Genomic DNA, 19,624 nt, shown 5'->3' with positions numbered 1-19,624 from the left:
CTCGAATCAATTATATAAAATTATAATAGAAAGTTTTCGCAAAGTAATTGTTCAGAAAATCGCAAATGATAAATAGTTGATATATATAACTAAATTGTGGAGAGGAAATGTGCTCAGGGCTCCTTGACAGCAAAGCAAAGCAGTTGCAGGCGCATATTCCGTTTGACACGTTCCAAAATCTCATCCGCTTTGCGCTTCTGTTCGCCATTGAGGGGCGGACTAATGGCCTCCAAGGCCTCCATAAAGTAGTTTCTATGGATAGAATGATAGATGGAGTTATTAAAGTAAATACTTAGATAAGCATATGAATAGAATTTAGCTCACTTGGCTGTCTCATTGGCATAGTTCTCGAGGCCATCGCGCAGCAGTCGTATATCCACATGTGCCTGAATGGCGCCCGTGTAGCTGAAATGCTGGACACAACTCATAAGGCGAGCAAGCTCCTCCGATATAGTCTGCACAATGGACTCCAGTATAGGACGCAGCAGCGCGGGCGAGATGCTGTAGATCTCGGAGTAGACACCCACTAGATTGTCCAAGCATTCGTGCGCATACGGACGCAATTGGCCCAGGCCAATTTCCATCTCGTGATCCCATTGAAAGCGACCCAGGTACATGGACGGTTCGATGGTGCCCACCAATGGATCACCCTTATGCTCCACATACTCCTCCAGCAGATTGGTAAACAATTGATTGGCATTGTAGCGAGCCGTCTCAATAGCCAGCGTGGGCAGTGGATAGCCATGGCGCACAAAGATGTCGCCAATGTGCGCAAAGAAACTCTTGTTGCAATACGCGTAGTTGGCCAGGCAGCAGAGCATGCGTTGCTCCCAGTTGAGAGCAGCGCCTCCACCACTACCACTGCCACCACCAGACACCGACTCCGGTTGCTGGGCATTGGGAAAGCCCAGCAGCTGCGATACATTATGCGTGGGCGTCTCATCGTCATGCGAGGGATAAGCCAGTTCGGCAATAACGCCGCTGAAAGTGGACAGCAGCTCTTGCAAGCGTTGGGTCACTTCACGCTGTCCATCCGAATGGGGCTCGAGCAGATTACCCTCACGCACCTCTGGCTGCATGCATACGGACTGCACCTCCTCTAGAGTTTCCACCAGCAGTGCTTCCAGTGCAGCGGGCAGTTGCGTCGCACCCGGATAATCCTCTACGGTCGTTTCCCATGTTTCCTGTGCGCCTAACTTCTTGCAACGATCGGTGGCTCGTTTAAATATGATGGAGAAGCAAAACAGACGCACTTCATCAATGAGCTTCTGTATGATATCCAGTGCATCCGAGGGCAGATCCAGTCCAATCAGCGTGGCATAAGCAATGCGCGTGTAACGCAAACATTGCGGAATCCACGGCAAGAAATGGTGCGTGGCCGACGAGGAGCCAATTGGCCAGGATAGGCCGCTCGACTGCCGCAGAGCACGCTGATCTGCAGCAATGAGAATGGTCAAGCGGAGATAGATACAAAACTTCTCGATCGCTGTTAAGACCATGCGCTTAAAGTCGCCCGGCTTGGGATCATGCGGTCCACGTAATTCGCCCGTGAAATACAGCTGGCCCAGGCGCCACAGATCGGGTAGCTGGGAGGCGGCTATGTCGCAGAGCTCCTCGCAAAAGTTCACACGATTTGGCGGCTGATTGGGATCGCGGCTCTTGGCCTTCTCCTGTGTCGCTGCATCTTTAGTAGCATATTGGTCAAAGGTCTGACGGAATGTGGATTCCAAGTACTTGGCACGTGCCTCGATGGCATCCCAGGCGGGATCCGTATTGCGCAACCGGTCGCCAATTGCTGTGCCGCTCTGCTGCATTTCGAGGCTAGTAAGCGCCTTGATTAACTTCTTTTGCTGCTCTACGCTCTGCGGCATCTTTACCACCTTCTCGTGCAGTTGTCTACGGATCAATAAAATACGCTGATCCACTTCCTCGAGCACTTGACGGAAAATGGCCAGTTCCGTTTTCCCAAACAGATTCTTGGCACGCGAATAGTCATTGACCACAATGTCATATTCCCCAGCCTTGGCTCGCCGATCCACACTGTTGGGCAAACAGAACAGAAACTTGTGACGCGACAGAGCGAAGAGTACCGACCGTGTGGAGTCTGCCTTCTCCTTCCGCACGAGCACATCATTGAAAATCTTTTGAGATTCACTGATGGAGTCTGCAAACGATAAGTAGAAATAGATATATAGAAGATTATTATAAAGATTAACTACTCACTCTCAATGGACTGCTCGAGTACTTGAAAAGGTTCTTTTCCGTACAGTTTGACATCCTCTTGGAATTTATCGCGTATATTCATTAGGGTGTCCAGCTGATCGATTACCGAGCCCGCGTTAGATTTCAAAAAAGAGAGTTGTCCCTCTTTCTGGCTCTCGACCTTACGCTTTAAGTATGACAGGCCCGCCTTTAAGTCCTCAAACGAAGTGGCCAGATGATTCTCGAGCAAAAACCAAGCGGGTGAGAAATTTTCCTGAGACAAATCACCACAAGCATCGGGAAACAAATCGCGTAAATCTTCTGGAATTTTTTGTTCATTCCCCTCAATGGAGAGTCCCAAAGGATCTTCCTGGGTCAGACCCGATTGGGTAAGAGTGCGTCGACCCCAGGCAAAGTTTTGCGATGGCGATTCCTCTATCCATACAGCCGACTCCTTGAGGGGTCCAATCGTTTCATGGTATGCTCGGAATTGAACCGTAGATGTGCCCACGCCTCCGCTGATGGTAGTGACAATAATATCACCTTTTCCCTTGGCTGGGCCAGTGCGTGCAATAATTTTATTAGGCGATTTCCACTCTGCCGACAGCAGACAGTCGGATCCACAGATTTTAAGACCTGAATATGCGTTGAAATAGTATGAGAAAAAGAAACAAACGCTGATGAGCAATGTTTTATTTACCAATGAGATCCTGCGCACGACACCCCAGAAACTCGCCACGTATGATGACGCGGGTACCAGGCGGACCTTCCTTAGGTGATAGTCCCGTTACCACTGGCTGCGGGGCCATCACGTACAAAATAAATAATAATAATAATAAAAGAACAACGCCTACAAAACTGCAGCCGGATCAACAAACTCGATGCTTTTTCGATAAGCGTACAGTGTGTAAGCACCACTTCATTATTTGTGCCATCAGTGTTATCGACAGTGTGTACATACGAACAGCTGATCAATAACTAAGCCGAACGAACAGCTGTTTATTTACTTCGACGTTGATTACAAGAGGAAAATGGATGACGTCGCCAGCGCGCAAAGCGAAAATGAAAATTTGCGTAAAATTCGTAATCGTTTGATGAAATGGGAGTCCCAGAGCGATCCACTGGCAGCGCTCAGCGCACAGCAGGAAGAACATTTGGAAGTGCTCACCAATTTGTGGAACGACGAGGAAATGATGGTAGCTGCAAATCCATTAGACACGCAGGCCAAAACAAATTTATGGGTATTGACTTTATAACTTATTCACTGACAGGTGACATCGGGGTACACACGCACCGAAGTATACACCGCAGTGGAGGATAGGACCGAAGTGGAAAAGCAGCTGCCCCCAGACGGTCTGCAGAATATGAGTGATTTTCTGCTCTGGTTTGTAAACGTCAACGCGGAGATCGAGCTACGTGGCGATGCAAACTACCACAAGTATTTGCAGCAGTTGCAGCAACGCAAGGCGGAATGTGCTCACATGCTCGAGCAAATCTCTGTGGCCATGGATAGACTGAGTGCGTTGAGTGCGGAGTACGAGTTTGTCTCGCAAAAAACTAGCGCTCTGAACATGGCCAGCGAGCAGTTGATTGACGAACAGCAAAAGCTTCAAGAGCTCAGCAACGAAATTCAGCGACGTTTACATTTCTTCAGCCAAGTGGAGTTGCTCAATCAGCGCCTGCAAAGTCCTACTTTGTCCGTGGCGAGCGAAGCATTCCGCGAATGTCTCAACAAAATCGATGAATGTCTGAATTATCTAGCAGAGCATGTAAGTAGACTCCTCTCCTAGTTTATTCGCCCAAGCAATAATTGTGATTGTGTTGTAGCCTAACTTCAAGGATGCAACTGCCTACAATGTGAAGTATAAGCAGTGCCTAGGAAAGGCGACGACTCTGGTGCGTAACTATGTTGTAAATGTCATCAACCAAGCGACGGAGGCGACTTTACATCCACGCAATAACAGTAACGATGCCTCGCTGCAAGCACCCGATGCTGCGTTCGCCCTTTACTATGGCAAATATCAATCAGCTGCCGCAAAAGTGAAGCGTGTGGCACAACTCATCGAGTCACGGTTGGAGCAGAGCAACAGCAGCGACTATAGCCAGCTAATGACAGATTTGCAACAGCATTACTTGGCACAGCGTGCAAGTGTCATGTCACCAGCTGTCAACCAATCTATACAAAATGTAAAGAACGCCCACAAGGGCGATCATTGTTCGCTAACACGCAGCGCATGTGCATTTCTCGTCCACGTCTGCCAAGATGAGCAGCGTTTGTATTATCAGTTCTTCGGCACAGGCGCAACGCATCTAACGTGAGTTCCACTAGCAATAACAATTGAATTCACTCACTTATATTACATATTCTTGTCTGCAGCGTTTATTTGGAGGGTTTGTGCACAATTCTCTATGATACCTTGCGTCCTTTTATTATCCACATCAATCACTTGGAAACGCTTGCTGAGATCTGCTCCATCTTGCGCATTGAAATGCTTGAGGAGCATGTGCAACAAAATCGTAAGTGATGAATGAATTTTTCTTTAATTTTCATTATTCTATATACACATTACAGCCAGTGGACTGGAAGCCTTTGCTACCATAGCTAATCAGCTGCTGCAGGACGTGCAAGAGCGTTTGGTATTCCGTGCACATTTGTATTTGCAGTCCGATATACAAAACTATAATCCATCAACGGGTGATTTGGCCTATCCAGAAAAGCTGGAAATGATGGAGGTACGTCCGCCTAAGCCTAAATCTCTTCGAACTTTATATATTTATTAAATACTTATCCAATAGAGTATTGCTTTGTCGCTGCAAGAGCCAGTCCAGCTGCGTCGCTCGGATTCGCGTGCCTCCATGATGTCTAGTGAAGCAGAGAGCGTGGACACCGCCTATAAAGTCAAACAAATGAGTAAGCTCTCAAAATCTCATTAAAAGCAGAGAATAACTTTGATATAATTTCTAGACTCGCCCGCTGATTTGCATGGCATGTGGTATCCAACGGTGCGACGCACATTAGTCTGCCTCTCGCGATTGTATCGCTGCGTAGATCGACCCATCTTCCAGGGTTTGTCTCAAGAAGCACTCAAACTTTGCGTACAGAGCGTGTCGCAGGCAGCGGCTAAAATCTCAGCAGCCAAAACACCGATTGATGGCGAGCTCTTTGAAATTAAACACTTGCTCATATTGCGCGAACAAATCGCACCGTTCCGTGTTGATTTTACCATTAAGGAAACCTCACTGGACTTTAGCAAGGTGAAGACGGCGGCCTTCGGATTGTTGCAGAAGCGCAAGCAGCTCTTCTCCATGGGCAGCAACAATGCGCTGCTTGAATTTTTGCTCGAGGGCACGCCACAGATCAAGGAGCATTTGCTAGACTCACGTAAAGAAGTGGATCGACAGTTGAAGACAGTTTGTGAGCTGTATATCAAAGATGCAGTACATATGCTTGTGGGTCCGCTCATCACTTTCCTGGACAAGGCACAGGCACTGCTGGCAACGAATACCACAACTCCGGAGACCACAGCGGGCAAAATCAACTATGTGCTGCGACAAAGTAGCTGGGCGAGTCCACAGCAAATCAGTAGCATTATCCAGGAGACACAGCGTCTGATCAAGTCCAAGTTGGCGGTGCTGCAGCGTGCGATGCAGCTATACCTGAGCAATCGTGATACGGAGTTTATAATTTTTAGGCCTATACGAGTAAGTCGTATGAGGATTAGAAGAGAAATAAATCACCAATTATATCCATGTCTTTCCTTGCAGAACAACATCATTCAAGCATTTGTGAAACTGGAGCAATTGCTGACAACAAATGGTTACTCGGCTGATGACATGATAATCACGAGCTGTCCCTCTGCTGAGCAGGTTTCAATTTTATTGTCAAGTGCTAGCATTTTAGCCGCCGAAGGCGTGGCAAGCTTTGCAGCCGCAGCACGAAAGATAAGCACATCGTCATCTGTGGAAGGAGCCGCGACTGCTCGGAAGCTGAGCACCATATCTAACAAGGCGGAACAAGCACAAGCTGTAGTTATAGAGGAGCCGGAAGTTGAGCCAGCGGAGACAGATGCTAAGCAGAACATAGTTCCAGAACAACCAGCGAATGTTTCTGTAGATCAAGTCGCTAATGAGGAGCAAGTCACGGTGACTAGCACCGTTTAGTATGCAATATATATAGACTCTATGTAACCCTACCCTTACCCTCACGTATGTATGTATTTATAAAACTAAGGCATTTCAACATGTATATTACAGTTTATTCTTCCCAACTAGAGCTAATCAATCGAGCCGATTTCTACAACCAAGTTAATAGACATTTGAAGCCGGCTCGATTTTGAATTATTTTTGCTAAGAGCAGCCTTAAGCATGCAGAGAATGTGACGAAGTCAACGTAAATTATCAACATTAAATATTAATTACAAACAATGTGAATTAGTTTATCTAAACATCTAACAAAAGGGCAGCACACACTGGCTGCTGGTCAAGTGATGGATATGTTTCCGTTGCGAGTTTTGAGACTAAGATAATAAGCATTTATCCTTTTCATTTGCTTGCTGTGGGTCGCGTCCACCCACAGTCGTAGCGCGTTGAGTAGTGGCTGAGGACGTTGCTGATCCGTTCCGATTGGCTCCAGATGCGTCATCTTGTTCCATAATTGATAAAGCCAGAGCATGTGCCAGGGCTTCGTCCTCAGTCTAGCCAATATATGATTTAGGTTAAATATTAAGATCGAGATCTGTCCGAGTTACATTCGTTCTGACTTACCATATTTCCTTGAATATTTTGTACTTGGGTGCGCTGTGCAACAGTCGCAGTGGCTGCAGGCACTGGCTTGGATTTGGTATTCGTTTGGGCCTTGCTTTGGAGTCGTCTTTCAGCAGCTTGCGCTGCTTTTGCACGCGTATCTGAGAATATTTTGAAAACGCCCTGTGATGTGCTCGCTGAAGCAGAATCCAAAGCTGAGGTAGTAGAGGCTGGCTTGCAGTCATGGTCGCTTGTGTGGCGATGACGTAGGCAAAAGTTCAATTTGCATTGCGAGCACTGAACGGGTATTAGCTCCTTGCGTTTACAGCCTTTCGCATGGCACCGATTTGTATAAATCTTTTTGCTATCCGATTTGCATTGCTTATCTATATGCTGGCTGACCGTTAGGTCGGGCTCCACGCCCGGAGCCGTAGGCACAGGCTCTCCGCACAGCGGACAGATGGGCACTTGGAAATTTTTCTTGTGAGCTCCTGGGCACTTGTGACGTTCGTAGTTGTAGTGACTGGCACAGAACACCTTTTCGCATGAGTCACACTTAACAGGCAGGAAGTCTACCATAAATTGTGTTTACATTAGTTTAATTAATAGACTGCTAATTCCCAATAGGCCATACATACCTAATCTGTTGCATGTGGGTTCGTTGCAGTGTTGTCCCAAATGTGGAAACTCCATATTTATGGACTAAGTTCGTTGCTTCGTTGGTTGTGATAAAGTAAATGCTGTAGCTGGTTTGTGACTACTATTTATTAAAAACCTAAAAATTAGTGAAAATTCCAGAACGAGCTCGACACAATGACTACACAATATTAACACTGCGATTTCACCATTCGCTTTCAACAGCGTTTATTTGCCATTCGCAATGTATCGATTACAGCTAAACGTATCGTTATCGATATTGACTATCTAAGCTAGTGTTGACAGTTAGAAAGTAAACAAATATCTGCCACATCTGGATACATACATATTTACAAATTTATTCATTTAAATTTTATGTAGTGTTGTCATGTTACAAAAGGATTTCAGAATATACATATACATATATATAATAACCAACAACAATGATGGGACTATTCGTTCCCAATTTAATCACTTAATTACATTTTTGTATTTGCTTCATGCATTCATTTAATAACGGCCTTCATTGAAGTTAATTTTTTTTTTTATATATAATACCGAATATAAATTGAGAATATTTTCCGCTCTGCGACATGTAGACTACGCCAAACGTCTATAATAAACATTTTTAAATTTGTATACATTTACAAAAATAAAAGCAATAGTTGCAATAATAATAATAATTACTGTGTAAGAATAAAAATATAATATATGTGTGTGTGTGTGTGTGCTCGAATGCATCGGTAGTAAAAGTTCAACTCTATCTGCACGAGGAATTTAAAGCGTTAGGATATGCCTAACGGCAACAGCAATAGCGGCAACTTTTAAATCCATTTTTAGATCAACCATTTATCGATCTCCACAATTTTGGTCCCGCACACACGCATAGATAATTCTTTAATTACATATGTTCAGCTAAATGCCGCATTGCTGTTTAGTTAAACCTTTTGGAAATGCATTTAATGAATTGAATTAAAAGTTAAACGATTTCTCTGGCAAATGGAGCGAATGCCTCCCAGTAGCTGATTATCTATGTAAAATAAAATAACATTAAATAAAATATTAAAATATAGGTTAATCTATAGTTTCACCTGTTGTTGATGAGCCATTTGAACTTCGATATATTTTATAATGTTAGCCTTGAAGTCTTTTACTCTGCTTAACTCAAAGCGCTCCATTTCTCGCTTTATTTCGGCCGAAATATCATCGAACTGCTGCTGACAGCGTTGCACCTTCCCTTGCCACTGTGAAACGAGATAATTATTGTAATAAACGTGTGTGAATGACATATCAAAATCGTATGCCCAACCTCTTCGACCTCCTGTTGTGCCTGATCGAGTTTATCAGCACGATTGGCCAACTCAAATCGTCCGCGATTCTCACGTCGCTTCGACAGCTGCATTTGAGCGTATTGCCAGTTTTGAAACGCTTTAACACGCTCATGGAAAATGCACTTAATCGCACCGAATAGACCTAAATAGTCTTTGATGAATTCGGCCAGTATGTAGAAATCTGAGTTTGCCTGCTCCGAGCGTAGGAGTTCTATCTTTTCTTCTACATCGGCGAGATTGGAGAGCGCACGCGAGAGACCTGTGTGCTCCTCGCAGGTGCTGAGCATAGCTGCCGATTTCGCCACCAGGCCAGTCAGTACAGACAGCTCCCGGCGTGAGGAGACGAGCGACTTTAATGCTGACGAAAGCTTTTGCAGATTTGAATCCAAGTGCTCAACTTCAGTTATCTTGTCATCGAACCATGGATCATTTTCATCCATCTTGTACGTAATCTTGTTAACTGTTTCGCCGACCTTATTAAATAATCGTATAACGCCGGCGCCGCTTAAAGCAGACGTATTCACCGCACGCGGCAACTCCTGGTCGCTCTCCAAGAAATTGATGAAATCCAAATCGACACGCAGGACCGGATGTTGGGCCGTACGTTGGACGAATCGTTCGAGTGCCGCACGTCGTATCTCGATCCATTCCTGATTAATCGGTGTGCCCGGCTCAGTTTGCTGTGGACTCATTTTAACCTTGGTGCTACCTATTATATTCTTTGATGGTGCCGGCGGTATAATGCGACCCATACGCAAATACTTGTTGACCAACAAATCATGGATGCCCAAGAAATCACTAAAACGGCGCAAAGTACTAAATTCATTGCGCTTGAATTTGGGAATGTTTGTTTTCGTTGTCACCCTAAACGAATAAATTGCAATTAAATGAGTGAAACGTGATAAGGCTGTGTGACTCACTTGTAGGCCAAATAGGAGCTCATGCCATCGCCCACCTTCTGGGGATCTGATATGACAATTTGAATAAAATAATCCCCATCGTCTGTCAGCACTTCCTCCAAATTGCTCGCAGAAATGCGACGCTGCTCGAATTACACACAAACAAATATATATATAATTAGCTTACACTAGAGATGAACTGCACTGCGATAAGTCGCAGTCGCCTGCCTAATCGCCTAGAGGGGCGTCAGCGAGACTTTCTGTGACGTTGTCACAAATCAAACAAAGCACGCGAACATTGTAAGCAGAAGATAAAACAGCTCGGACGCCGCCCCACTTGCGACCCATCAAATTTATGCTTAATTGAATAAATATTTGTCCGCTGCTTGCTTACATGCACTTCGCTCGGCGTCATTGCTGATACGAATAAATCATTTTCTTGCTCCAATGTTACGCTGCCCGGTGCTGGGACCTCCTCTTCGTCAGATGCACCGGATACTGAACCATTGTTGATGTCCACATCGGCAAATTCTCGATTGTGCTCAGGTGTTGTCGCTGTGTCGACTTCCATCGTGCAACGGCTCTCAATAAATGTTAATGAAATGCGTTGCGCTAACCGTGGCTCTAATTGTAATTATTGGAATTTTTTGTCGCCCTGCTCGATAGCCGCAAGACAATGGCTTTGGCAATATTATCGATATCTGAATTGCAGTGCAAAGCGTGACCAGCGTATAAAAAGCTCTGGAAAATATACCAACAACTTAAAATACTGTAACTTGCATGTATTTATTTTTGTTTAGTATATACAAATATATGGCTTATTGCACTTTTTGATTTGCGGAAATCCAGGATATAAACGAAGACACCTGAACGTAGACAGATGGTGAATTGGCCTGTCCACATGGCATTTTGCCCCAAGACACAATGCCAATCAACACATTTCCTTGCACCAAAGGACCACCCGAATCCGAGGTGCAAATGCTAACTCCTCCTGTCAAAGGACCCGTGCATATATTAGTACTATGCACATCCTTACCCAAAGCTATTTCGCAGGACGCGATGGGTATAATAGGAATATTTGCTGCCACTTGCAAAACGCTTGGATACGTGGGTGAACTTGTCTTCGAGGTGCTTCCCCAGCCATAAAGATTTGCAGTGCCAGTTGGTACTACTCCGGAGCTGGGAAGATTTACAGGTCGGACAGCAGAGGTCCAGGTAAAGGCAGTAGGCGTATAAACCAGGCCAATATCATAAGGCACCGCTCCGCCCGTATACAGATCGTTGATGACAAAGTAGGTAATGCTCCGCTTCTGTGTAGTTGAGGCAGTTCCTTGCACCGCATTGCTACCAGCCACCAAAATACTACCAAGGACCTGGGCGCGATTAGTCAAGCAGTGAGCAGCCGTAACCAACCAGTTGGCATTCAAGATGCTGGCAGCGCAGTAGTGAGTGCCTTGATACTGCATGGACACCGCATAGGGAGCGCTATTCACTGGGGCCGCAACGCCACCCACAACACGTCCATCCGCGATGGATCGGACAACAGCTGCCGATATATGGCATAAGCCAAAGAATAGGCAACAGGCAATTAAATATAAGCTCGTGGCTTTCTGACCTTTCAGCAACATGGTTTCCGAGGAACTGTTTACATTTGTCTTTATCGAGCGCCGTTTAAATTAAAAACGAGATACGATTTAAACACAGCGTAGCTAAATGATAAGAAATTTCAATTTGCGCTTTCGTGCAATAGATAAGCGTTTTATTTAATTGGAAGGGTGGGAATATCAATTATAATAACCATCAAGCAGTACTAGTGAAAACAATTTATTAGTTTTTAAATAATTTAATTGGAAATATGCCTACTTAGGCTCAAGATTGAATTATTACTAAAAAAGCATACCGAATTCAGAAATCAATAATTAATTGTATCACTGTAACAAGCCAATATTAATAAATAATAGTAATGATAATATATATGTATATATACAATTATATGAAATTACTTGACTTATTTAGGTTTATAAGAACCCAATATGTATACTCAGTACTGTATATATATATATATATATATATATATATATATATATATATATATATATATATATATATATATATATATATATAAGAAGCATTACAGTTACACACAAGTCAGATATCTCAAGTGGATTGCTAACAAATATTCTGATTTATTGATAAGCCCTAACCGAAATCAAAGGGTTTCAGTAACATTTGCGACACTTTTGATTATATCATCAACAAAAAAATTTTTTTTTTGTTTTTAAATTTTTGTCCGTTAGTGCCGCGCTGTGACAACTTAGTATTTCGTATGCATCATGTTTTCGGTATTTTTGCGTTCTCTGCATTTTTCACAACTGACTCTAAAGTTCATGTATCGATATAGTATATCGATAGCCATCCCTACAACTGACTCAGATCGACTTGGTGGCTGACTTTTTCTACGAAAATTTTGTTAATACTACTACGTTAATAATTGAACTTAGTGCTAAGCATAATCAGATTATAAAGTGCGTGCATCAATATATCTATATGCATAATATTCAAAGTGCAACGTGTATAATAGAAGCCGCATAAGTAACACGCCCCAATAGCAAAACAATAGGTGGGCGAGAGAGAGAGTGTGTGAACGAGAGAGAGGCGAGGAGAGGTCAGCAAACTCGCAATTAAGAAAAAGTCGACACGTACAAGAGTTGAAATAGTAGAAGCAGCAGCAGCAGAGCAGCAAAAGCAGCAGAAACCGAAACCGAAACCGAAAACACAAATAAGTAAACATGTCATCCGGCGACTTTGGCAATCCGTTGCGCAAATTCAAATTGGTGTTCCTGGGCGAGCAGAGTGTGGGCAAAACGTCGCTGATTACACGATTCATGTATGACAGCTTCGACAACACCTACCAGGCGACAATTGGTATTGATTTTCTATCCAAAACGATGTACCTGGAGGATCGGACAGTGCGACTGCAATTGTGGGATACAGCCGGTCAGGAGCGTTTCCGTTCGCTAATACCCTCCTATATACGCGACTCGACAGTCGCTGTTGTTGTCTATGATATCACGAATACAAACTCATTCCATCAGACCTCCAAATGGATCGATGATGTTCGTACGGAGCGGGGCAGTGACGTCATTATCATGCTCGTTGGCAACAAAACGGATCTGTCCGACAAACGTCAGGTGTCCACCGAGGAGGGTGAGCGCAAGGCGAAAGATCTAAATGTGATGTTCATCGAGACCAGCGCCAAGGCCGGTTACAACGTGAAACAATTATTTAGACGTGTGGCAGCGGCGCTGCCTGGCATGGACTCAACGGAGAATAAACCTTCCGAAGATATGCAAGAGGTTGTGCTTAAGGACTCGCCCAATGAGACTAAGGATCCCGAGGGAGGCTGCGCCTGCTAGAACTAGCCCATTCCCAAACCAATCCTCGATCCAGCAACCACGTTCACAACCACCAGCCTCCATTTACCCGCACCCAGAACTCCGCTACGACCTCGACAACCTTCGCACCTTGATACATGCTGGCACATCCAGGTGTGTAGACCAGGTGTATGTGGGCAACGGGCTTCAACAACAACACCAAGAACAATGATGATGATGATGATGATGATGAATATGCTTAAACAAGATTGAGACAAAATAAACGAAAACATAAACCAGGCTATAAACTTGAGATGCACACACACAAAAAACACACGATTTTATGTTTAAGTTTATTTATATTTATACAAAGGAAGAAAGAAGTTAATAACTTACTGAAGCAACGTATAAAACGAAAATGATAGCAAAACATAAAAATAGACTAAACAATTAATTTAACGCAATCGGCTAAATATGTACGTTAAATCGAATTGCATTGCAATATAAGTAAGCGCCTAGTCCTAATAATCCAAGCTGAAATGATTGAGTTAGGCTATGTTCAGATGTGCCTCGGCCGAGGCCTTAACAAGCGTTCAGCATAATTAAACTAGTTTATTGTAAAATGTAGCCTCAACTTACTGACTAATGATAACTACAGTGTTCGCTCGCAAAGTAAACCGTTTCATTTGCTATCAAACAATATGACAAAATGTAAAAAACAAATATTGTAATTAAATTAAGTTCATTTCAAATTGGAGCGTTATATAATATGCTTGTTGACAACGAAAGGGGTCGCTCGTTAAATTGAAGCTAATTTAAAAATCAAAACTATTTGAAAAATCGGAAGGATATATAAGATCAGAGACTTCTTATACTTTGCAAAAGCATCTCGTTTCACTGATAAGAAAATGAGGTTTTGATTATCTTTATAGCTGAGCAGCTTTTGTAGATTTCACGATATCTAACATATACTACACATACTATAGTATGATATCATCTATATATATAGGTCTTATATATATATACTATATTATATATATAAACATATATATCATACTATAGCCTAACTGGCACGTGTGAACACAGCCTAACCCACTCTCCCCTTCTCTTTCTCTATCCACTCATAACTTGTACTTACAAAAATGTTAAGAAAAATTTATAGAGAAAAGAGAATGAGAAAGAAAAAGAAAAAGAAGAGAAAAGCAAACAAACTTTAGACACACACGCAAAGAACATTCCAAAGTAGTGTGCTGGTTGCCCTTGTTTCCACCTCCACTCCCTGACCCACAGATACCATTGAGAGCCAGCTTGTGTTCAAGCCGAAACTCCGCTCGCCCCCTGCCTTAACGGATCGTCAACGCCCTCCTTCCCAACCGAACCATCAGAACCATGGTCCCATTTATGACTAAGCCCCCGTTTTGTTTGCGGCTTCTGTTTGCGTTTCAAGACCTATATATGTATTTGTTTGTTTTTGTTTATTTTTATTTTGGGATCGGCGCAGAACTTGGCATCTTATGAATAAATATATATGATATGTATTTTTATGAAACAGGCAGTGTAAACAATTAACAATTTATAAAACAATATTAACAATTTTTGCTTCGATTAGCGAGAAAGAATTTTGTGCATTTTTTACGCAAACAAGCAAAAGCTTACAAAATTGATATAAAAAAAAAAAAAAAAAAAAAACAAAAAAAATACGAAACGCAATTTTTAATAAATCAAATTATGAAAAACTAATCATAATAAGTATTAGCAATAAATTAAAAGAAAAAAAAAAAAACTAAAGCCTAATTTTTTAATGAGAAATTATTGGACTTCCGCGCTGAGAGTTAGAAGTCCAAACATTTATTTAAAATATCTAAGCTTTCAAACCCACCTCGTGCATATGAGTGACTCACTTCATAACGTGGCTCATTCTTATCGAACAATTTCCATTAGCTAGTCAAACCTCTACGATAAGCATGAAGCTCCCACACACTCATAAATCAATGGGTAACGAAGCTATCTATCTGTATAGAAAATATTTATATATGGTGTTCATTCAAACCGAGTTATGATCACGAATGAAGAAAAGAACAGATCTTGAGATAGTTCCAACTGTCACTTTATTCATATTCCGCATTCTTCTAAACATGTTCAAGATCGTTCATCAGTTCCATCTGTCACTTAATCTATCTCAAATACTCCCATTTCTTCTTAACATATTCAAGATCTTAAATCATTGGTTTGCCTCTGTGTTGAGGCTATATAATTTATTTTGAGGATTTCGTTGATGTAAGCGTAAATACAACTGAATAAGAAATGCCGGTCGTTTGCTATGCAAAGCGCTAAGGTATACATAAGCTTGATATACATATAAATAGAGAATTATATTTTGTTAGGGGGAGTATGCAGGGTGCGTGGTGGCCTAGAAGCTATCCTCGTTTGTGATGAACTCGTCGCGTATCTTCTGCAGCTTGCTAATCAGTTCCGCCACAGACACCTCGCCGTGCACCTTGTTGTCGCGGGTGCGCACGTTCACCGTTTTCGAGGATCTCTCCTTGTCGCCAACGACCAAAATGAAATTGAATTGTGCCAGTTGAGCGTTGCGAATCTTCTTGTTCATCGTGTCGCCAGCATCGCAGTCGACTTCGCTCATAAAGCCGGCAGCATAGAGTTCATCGCGCACCGTCTTGGCATATTCATCGTAAGCCGGACCCACTGGGACGACCATAACCTGACGTGGTGAAAGCCAGAAGGGCCACTTGCCGGCATAGTTCTCCGTGAGTATAGCAATCATGCGCTCTACAGAGCCAAGGATGGCGCGATGTATGATAACTGGACGTCTCTTTTCACCATCATCAGCTATGTAGTTGAGATTGAATCGAATGGGCAACTGGAAGTCCAGCTGTATTGTGGCGCATTGGAATGGACGCTTCAGTGCATCCATAATGGTAATATCAATTTTCGGACCATAGAAGGCACCATCGCCGGGATTCTCTTTCCAGGGCATGCCAAACTCGTTGAGTGACTCGGCCAAAGCCTTTTCAGCGGCGTCCCACTGATCCAGTTCACCCAGATACTTGTCTGGCCGAGTGGACAGCACCAGCTGAAAGGAGAAGCCAAAGATGGTGTACACATGCCGCAAAAAGTCCAAACAGCCCTTCATTTCGCTCTTGATCTGCTCAGGAGCGCAGAAGATATGCGCGTCATCCTGCTGGAAACGGCGAACGCGTGTCAATCCAGTCAAAGCGCCCGACAACTCATTCCGATGCAGCACACCAAAGTCAGCCATGCGGAGCGGTAGCTCGCGCCAGGAGCGATTACGATTGTCGAAGATCAGGCAATGACCAGGACAATTCATCGGCTTTAATGCGAACTTCTCCTTCTCCGCCTCGAACGAGAACATATTGTCCGCATAGTGCTGCCAGTGGCCGGATGTCATCCAGAGCTTGGCGTTGTAGATATTTGGCGAGATGACCTCCTGGAAGCCGCGCTTCCTGTACTCGCCGCGTATCAGGTTCATCAGCGTGTTGTAGATGTGTGCGCCGCGCGGCTGAAAGAAGCACGAACCGGGCGACAGTTCATGGAAAAAGAAGAGCTCTTGCTCACGGCCAATTTTGCGATGATCCCGCTTGGCTGCCTCCTCTTGCAGTTTCTCCCATTCCTTGAGCTGCTTGGGATCTGGGAATGAGATGCCATAGACACGCTGTAGTGTCTCGGCATCAGCTTTTCCCTCCCAATATGTGGACGAGTTCTTGGTAATCTTCAGGGCCTTCACCTTGCCGGTGTGGCGGACATGCGGACCGCGACATAGATCAATCAGGGAGCCACACTTGTAGACCGTGGTGCGATCTGAGGTCACCTTCTCGTTGAGAATGCGCACCTTGAACTCATTGTACTTGAACATCTCTAGGAGATCCGATTTCTTCATCTCCAGACGCTCAAAGTTCTGCTTCTCCTTGACAATTTGCTTGATCAGCGTCTCCATGGTGCCATAGTCGTTGGTGGAGATCTGTGTGAGAAGGATTTGGTCACTACTAAATATGCATGTTTGGTAAGCTTTAGCTTCTTACGCCCTCGCCCTCCAGATGCATGTCGTAGTAGAAGCCATTTTCAATAGGCGGACCATAGCACAGATGTCCTCCGTAGATTCGTTCCATGGCCTCGCCCATAATGTGAGCGGAGCTGTGCCAGAAGACTGCCTGTGCTTCCGGATCGTCAAACTTGAGCAGCTGCAGAGTGCAGTCGCCCTCGAGCACACGATCCAAATCCCAAACTTCGCCATTCACCTTCGATATGACGGTATTATCGGCGAGACCTTGGCTGATGCCACGGGCAACCTCATAAGGTGTTGTCTCCCAGGCAGTGGCGTCTACCTGCTTGCCATCGGGCAATGTGACTTTGATGGGTGTGCGCGGCTTGGCTGCCAATTCGGCTTCATACTCGGCCTTGCATTTATTCCAGAAGACATTTCGCTCCTCGATGTACTGTGGCCATGGATTGAGCTCTATGGATTGAAGATAATGTTGGTAATATAATATAATAATAAAAAGTAATGAAAGCTTTGATGTATGCAGACGAATATCGGCAAATCTTGTTTCGAATACTTAGGATAATATCGATTATCTATTTATCATAATGAGCATTCACTGTACTTGTTTTACAATTAAATCAAATTACCTTTGCGACTATCGCCGCCGCCTGCAGCTGGCTTTTCCTTTTTCTCCTTCTTCATTTTAGCCGCCTGCAATGAGCACAAAAAATAAATCAATAAAACTCAATACAAAATTCTAAAAAATTTCTTTTATCTTTGATGCTACGTAGACAACATACACAGTTAGGAAAGCAATTATATTTAATGATATTTTTGTGTGTGTTTTCTTTTTTCGTGTTTTGTCGTTTGCACAGTTGTCACACACGAAAACAAAAAATACAATAACAGTGTTTTCGGCTCTTTGCTTTATCTGCTTTCGCAAGAAACTGATGCAATAGGGCAGACAGGTTAAGTCAGTGTGGCAGAAGGACAGGCATTCACGCATGTAATTTGAGTTAGTGACGTCATGGCTGCCGGCGGCTGTGATTCATTTTGGCATATGCATTTGATATACACATGACAATGCACATACACACACACATACATCTACAAACACGTGTAGAAGCACACGCACACAAAGTCATGCCTATGCGTATATGATGTGGCAATAACACTTAAATAGTTAGATAGAAAACACAATTGGGAGCGGGAAAACCAACCAAAGTTGCGTAGCACCGATCGCTGCGTATGCCTTGCTGTTGTTCTTGTTGTATTGACCGCTGTTGCGTTTTGGAGAGCGGCACGGCTCGGATATTGTGCAAGGTTTTATATCTGCTGCCTCTAAATGCAACCACGAACGGCAACACTTTTAACATTACTTAATTATGTTTAGTTTACAATACACTTGTGATCCAGTTGTAATAATTTTAACATGCCTTTTGCTTATTCAAATCCAAATTATTTAATTCCGTCACCACGTTGTCACCCATTCTGATTCGACGTTGTTGTTGCTTTGCAGAATACTGCGACTGTTAACTCCAAATGGGCTCGAAATGTTATTCAAAGTTGCAGTAAGTTATAACAGAAAGCGGTTTGTTAAATGCCAGGATATAGTATGGGATTTGTTCAAGCCGGTAGTATGTCAATTTCAATTAAGATAAGACCAAAATGTATGTGTATTTTAGTTGGTAGCTCTGCACGATGAGTGTTTTAGTGACACAAATATATAGCTTCTGCATTTAAATAAAAATATTGGCTTACAGTGCCATGTGAGTATTTTTTTTTTAACTGAGCGGCTATTAATTGTTGACTATCGTTGAAATGTAGAAGCTAGTCGATAGTTGGCTGAACATATCGATTATTCAAACTCAAAAGTTTTTTATATTCAACTGGAACTGCGGTCAATTCAAATTATTCCTTAAAATAAATGCGAATGGAAATGGTATTAGTGTCATTATTGGCATTGGAATATATAAAACATAAAAATTAATTATTAAAATAGAAAGAAGTTTAATTATGTCAAATATATGTAAAATGAAAGTATTTATTGAAATAGAATATTATCTATGATCGTTTATTTATCCGTCGGGGACAAAACCTTAAAGTATAAGCTCATTTAACAATGACATTTTAAAATACTGTGAGTCGTTTTAAAATACCATGCTCTGACATTGTTTGAAATAGTGTGAATTTCTGCCTAACACTGTTGGGTCACACTGTTAGTTCCAGTGTTGCCAGGTTTTGAGACATAAAAATAGCAAAATCGTCTCTAAAAAATAGCTGAAAATAGCTAAACAAATTTTAAAATAGCTTTCAAAATAGCTGAAACCTTTATGCATTATGCATTTACTTAAAATTTTATTTTTAAATGTTATTTAATAATGTTACAATTTGGTCCACATCCAAATCATCATCAGAATT

General features: G+C 43.0%; 7 protein-coding genes across 9 annotated transcripts; 2 read left to right on the top strand and 5 right to left on the bottom strand.

Moving 5' to 3' along the window:
* Positions 1-6: 6 nt before the first annotated feature.
* Sec5 (exocyst complex component secretory 5) lies at positions 7-3,134 on the bottom strand. The gene is made up of 4 exons (XM_018002574.2): positions 2,903-3,134; positions 2,224-2,838; positions 325-2,164; positions 7-252 (listed from the first exon to the last, which is right to left on the bottom strand). Exons 1-4 carry the CDS (start codon positions 3,009-3,011, stop codon positions 114-116), a joined length of 2,703 nt encoding a protein of 900 aa, XP_017858063.1. The 5' UTR covers positions 3,012-3,134; the 3' UTR covers positions 7-113.
* A 46-nt stretch (positions 3,135-3,180) lies between these two features.
* On the top strand, positions 3,181-6,627 carry Cog3 (conserved oligomeric Golgi complex subunit 3). The gene is made up of 8 exons (XM_018002575.2): positions 3,181-3,398; positions 3,474-3,971; positions 4,030-4,517; positions 4,580-4,719; positions 4,775-4,935; positions 4,999-5,113; positions 5,168-5,904; positions 5,968-6,627. The coding sequence occupies exons 1-8, from the start codon at positions 3,234-3,236 to the stop codon at positions 6,361-6,363; spliced, it is 2,700 nt and encodes an 899-aa protein (XP_017858064.1). The 5' UTR covers positions 3,181-3,233; the 3' UTR covers positions 6,364-6,627.
* On the bottom strand, positions 6,437-7,725 carry LOC108610466 (AN1-type zinc finger protein 2A). Its single transcript, XM_018002586.2, has 3 exons — positions 7,584-7,725; positions 6,967-7,517; positions 6,437-6,896 (listed from the first exon to the last, which is right to left on the bottom strand). The coding sequence occupies exons 1-3, from the start codon at positions 7,636-7,638 to the stop codon at positions 6,720-6,722; spliced, it is 783 nt and encodes a 260-aa protein (XP_017858075.1). The 5' UTR covers positions 7,639-7,725; the 3' UTR covers positions 6,437-6,719.
* A 189-nt stretch (positions 7,726-7,914) lies between these two features.
* Snx1 (sorting nexin 1) lies at positions 7,915-10,517 on the bottom strand. Its single transcript, XM_018002581.2, has 5 exons — positions 10,206-10,517; positions 9,833-9,954; positions 8,891-9,776; positions 8,673-8,825; positions 7,915-8,611 (listed from the first exon to the last, which is right to left on the bottom strand). Exons 1-5 carry the CDS (start codon positions 10,380-10,382, stop codon positions 8,561-8,563), a joined length of 1,389 nt encoding a protein of 462 aa, XP_017858070.1. The 5' UTR covers positions 10,383-10,517; the 3' UTR covers positions 7,915-8,560.
* A 61-nt stretch (positions 10,518-10,578) lies between these two features.
* Positions 10,579-11,638, bottom strand: Phae1 (Phaedra 1). The gene has a single exon (XM_018002585.2). It carries the CDS (start codon positions 11,437-11,439, stop codon positions 10,630-10,632), a length of 810 nt encoding a protein of 269 aa, XP_017858074.1. The 5' UTR covers positions 11,440-11,638; the 3' UTR covers positions 10,579-10,629.
* Positions 11,639-12,147: 509 nt separating this feature from the next.
* Rab6 (RAS oncogene family member Rab6) lies at positions 12,148-14,380 on the top strand. The gene has a single exon (XM_089466212.1). The coding sequence runs from the start codon at positions 12,601-12,603 to the stop codon at positions 13,225-13,227; it is 627 nt and encodes a 208-aa protein (XP_089322338.1). The 5' UTR covers positions 12,148-12,600; the 3' UTR covers positions 13,228-14,380.
* A 1,029-nt stretch (positions 14,381-15,409) lies between these two features.
* ThrRS (threonine--tRNA ligase) lies at positions 15,410-18,975 on the bottom strand. Of its 3 annotated transcripts, none has more exons than XM_018002579.2 (4): positions 18,640-18,975; positions 17,851-17,914; positions 17,244-17,677; positions 15,410-17,182 (listed from the first exon to the last, which is right to left on the bottom strand). In XM_018002579.2, exons 1-4 carry the CDS (start codon positions 18,691-18,693, stop codon positions 15,596-15,598), a joined length of 2,139 nt encoding a protein of 712 aa, XP_017858068.1. In that variant the 5' UTR covers positions 18,694-18,975; the 3' UTR covers positions 15,410-15,595. The 3 variants fall into 3 exon arrangements, with proteins under 3 accessions (XP_017858068.1, XP_017858067.1, XP_089322337.1); XM_018002578.2 differs by lacking the exon at positions 18,640-18,975 and adding an exon at positions 18,424-18,633; XM_089466211.1 differs by lacking the exon at positions 18,640-18,975 and adding an exon at positions 18,004-18,169.
* Positions 18,976-19,624: the final 649 nt, after the last annotated feature.

The sequence above is a fragment of the Drosophila arizonae genome, chromosome 3 (genome assembly GCF_054131065.1).
Source record: "Drosophila arizonae isolate 15081-1271.41 chromosome 3, UAZ_ARI_1.0, whole genome shotgun sequence".
NCBI lineage: Eukaryota > Metazoa > Arthropoda > Insecta > Diptera > Drosophilidae > Drosophila > Drosophila arizonae.
The sequence above is the reverse complement of the archived record's forward strand: the minus strand, read 5'-3'. Positions and strand labels throughout refer to the sequence as shown.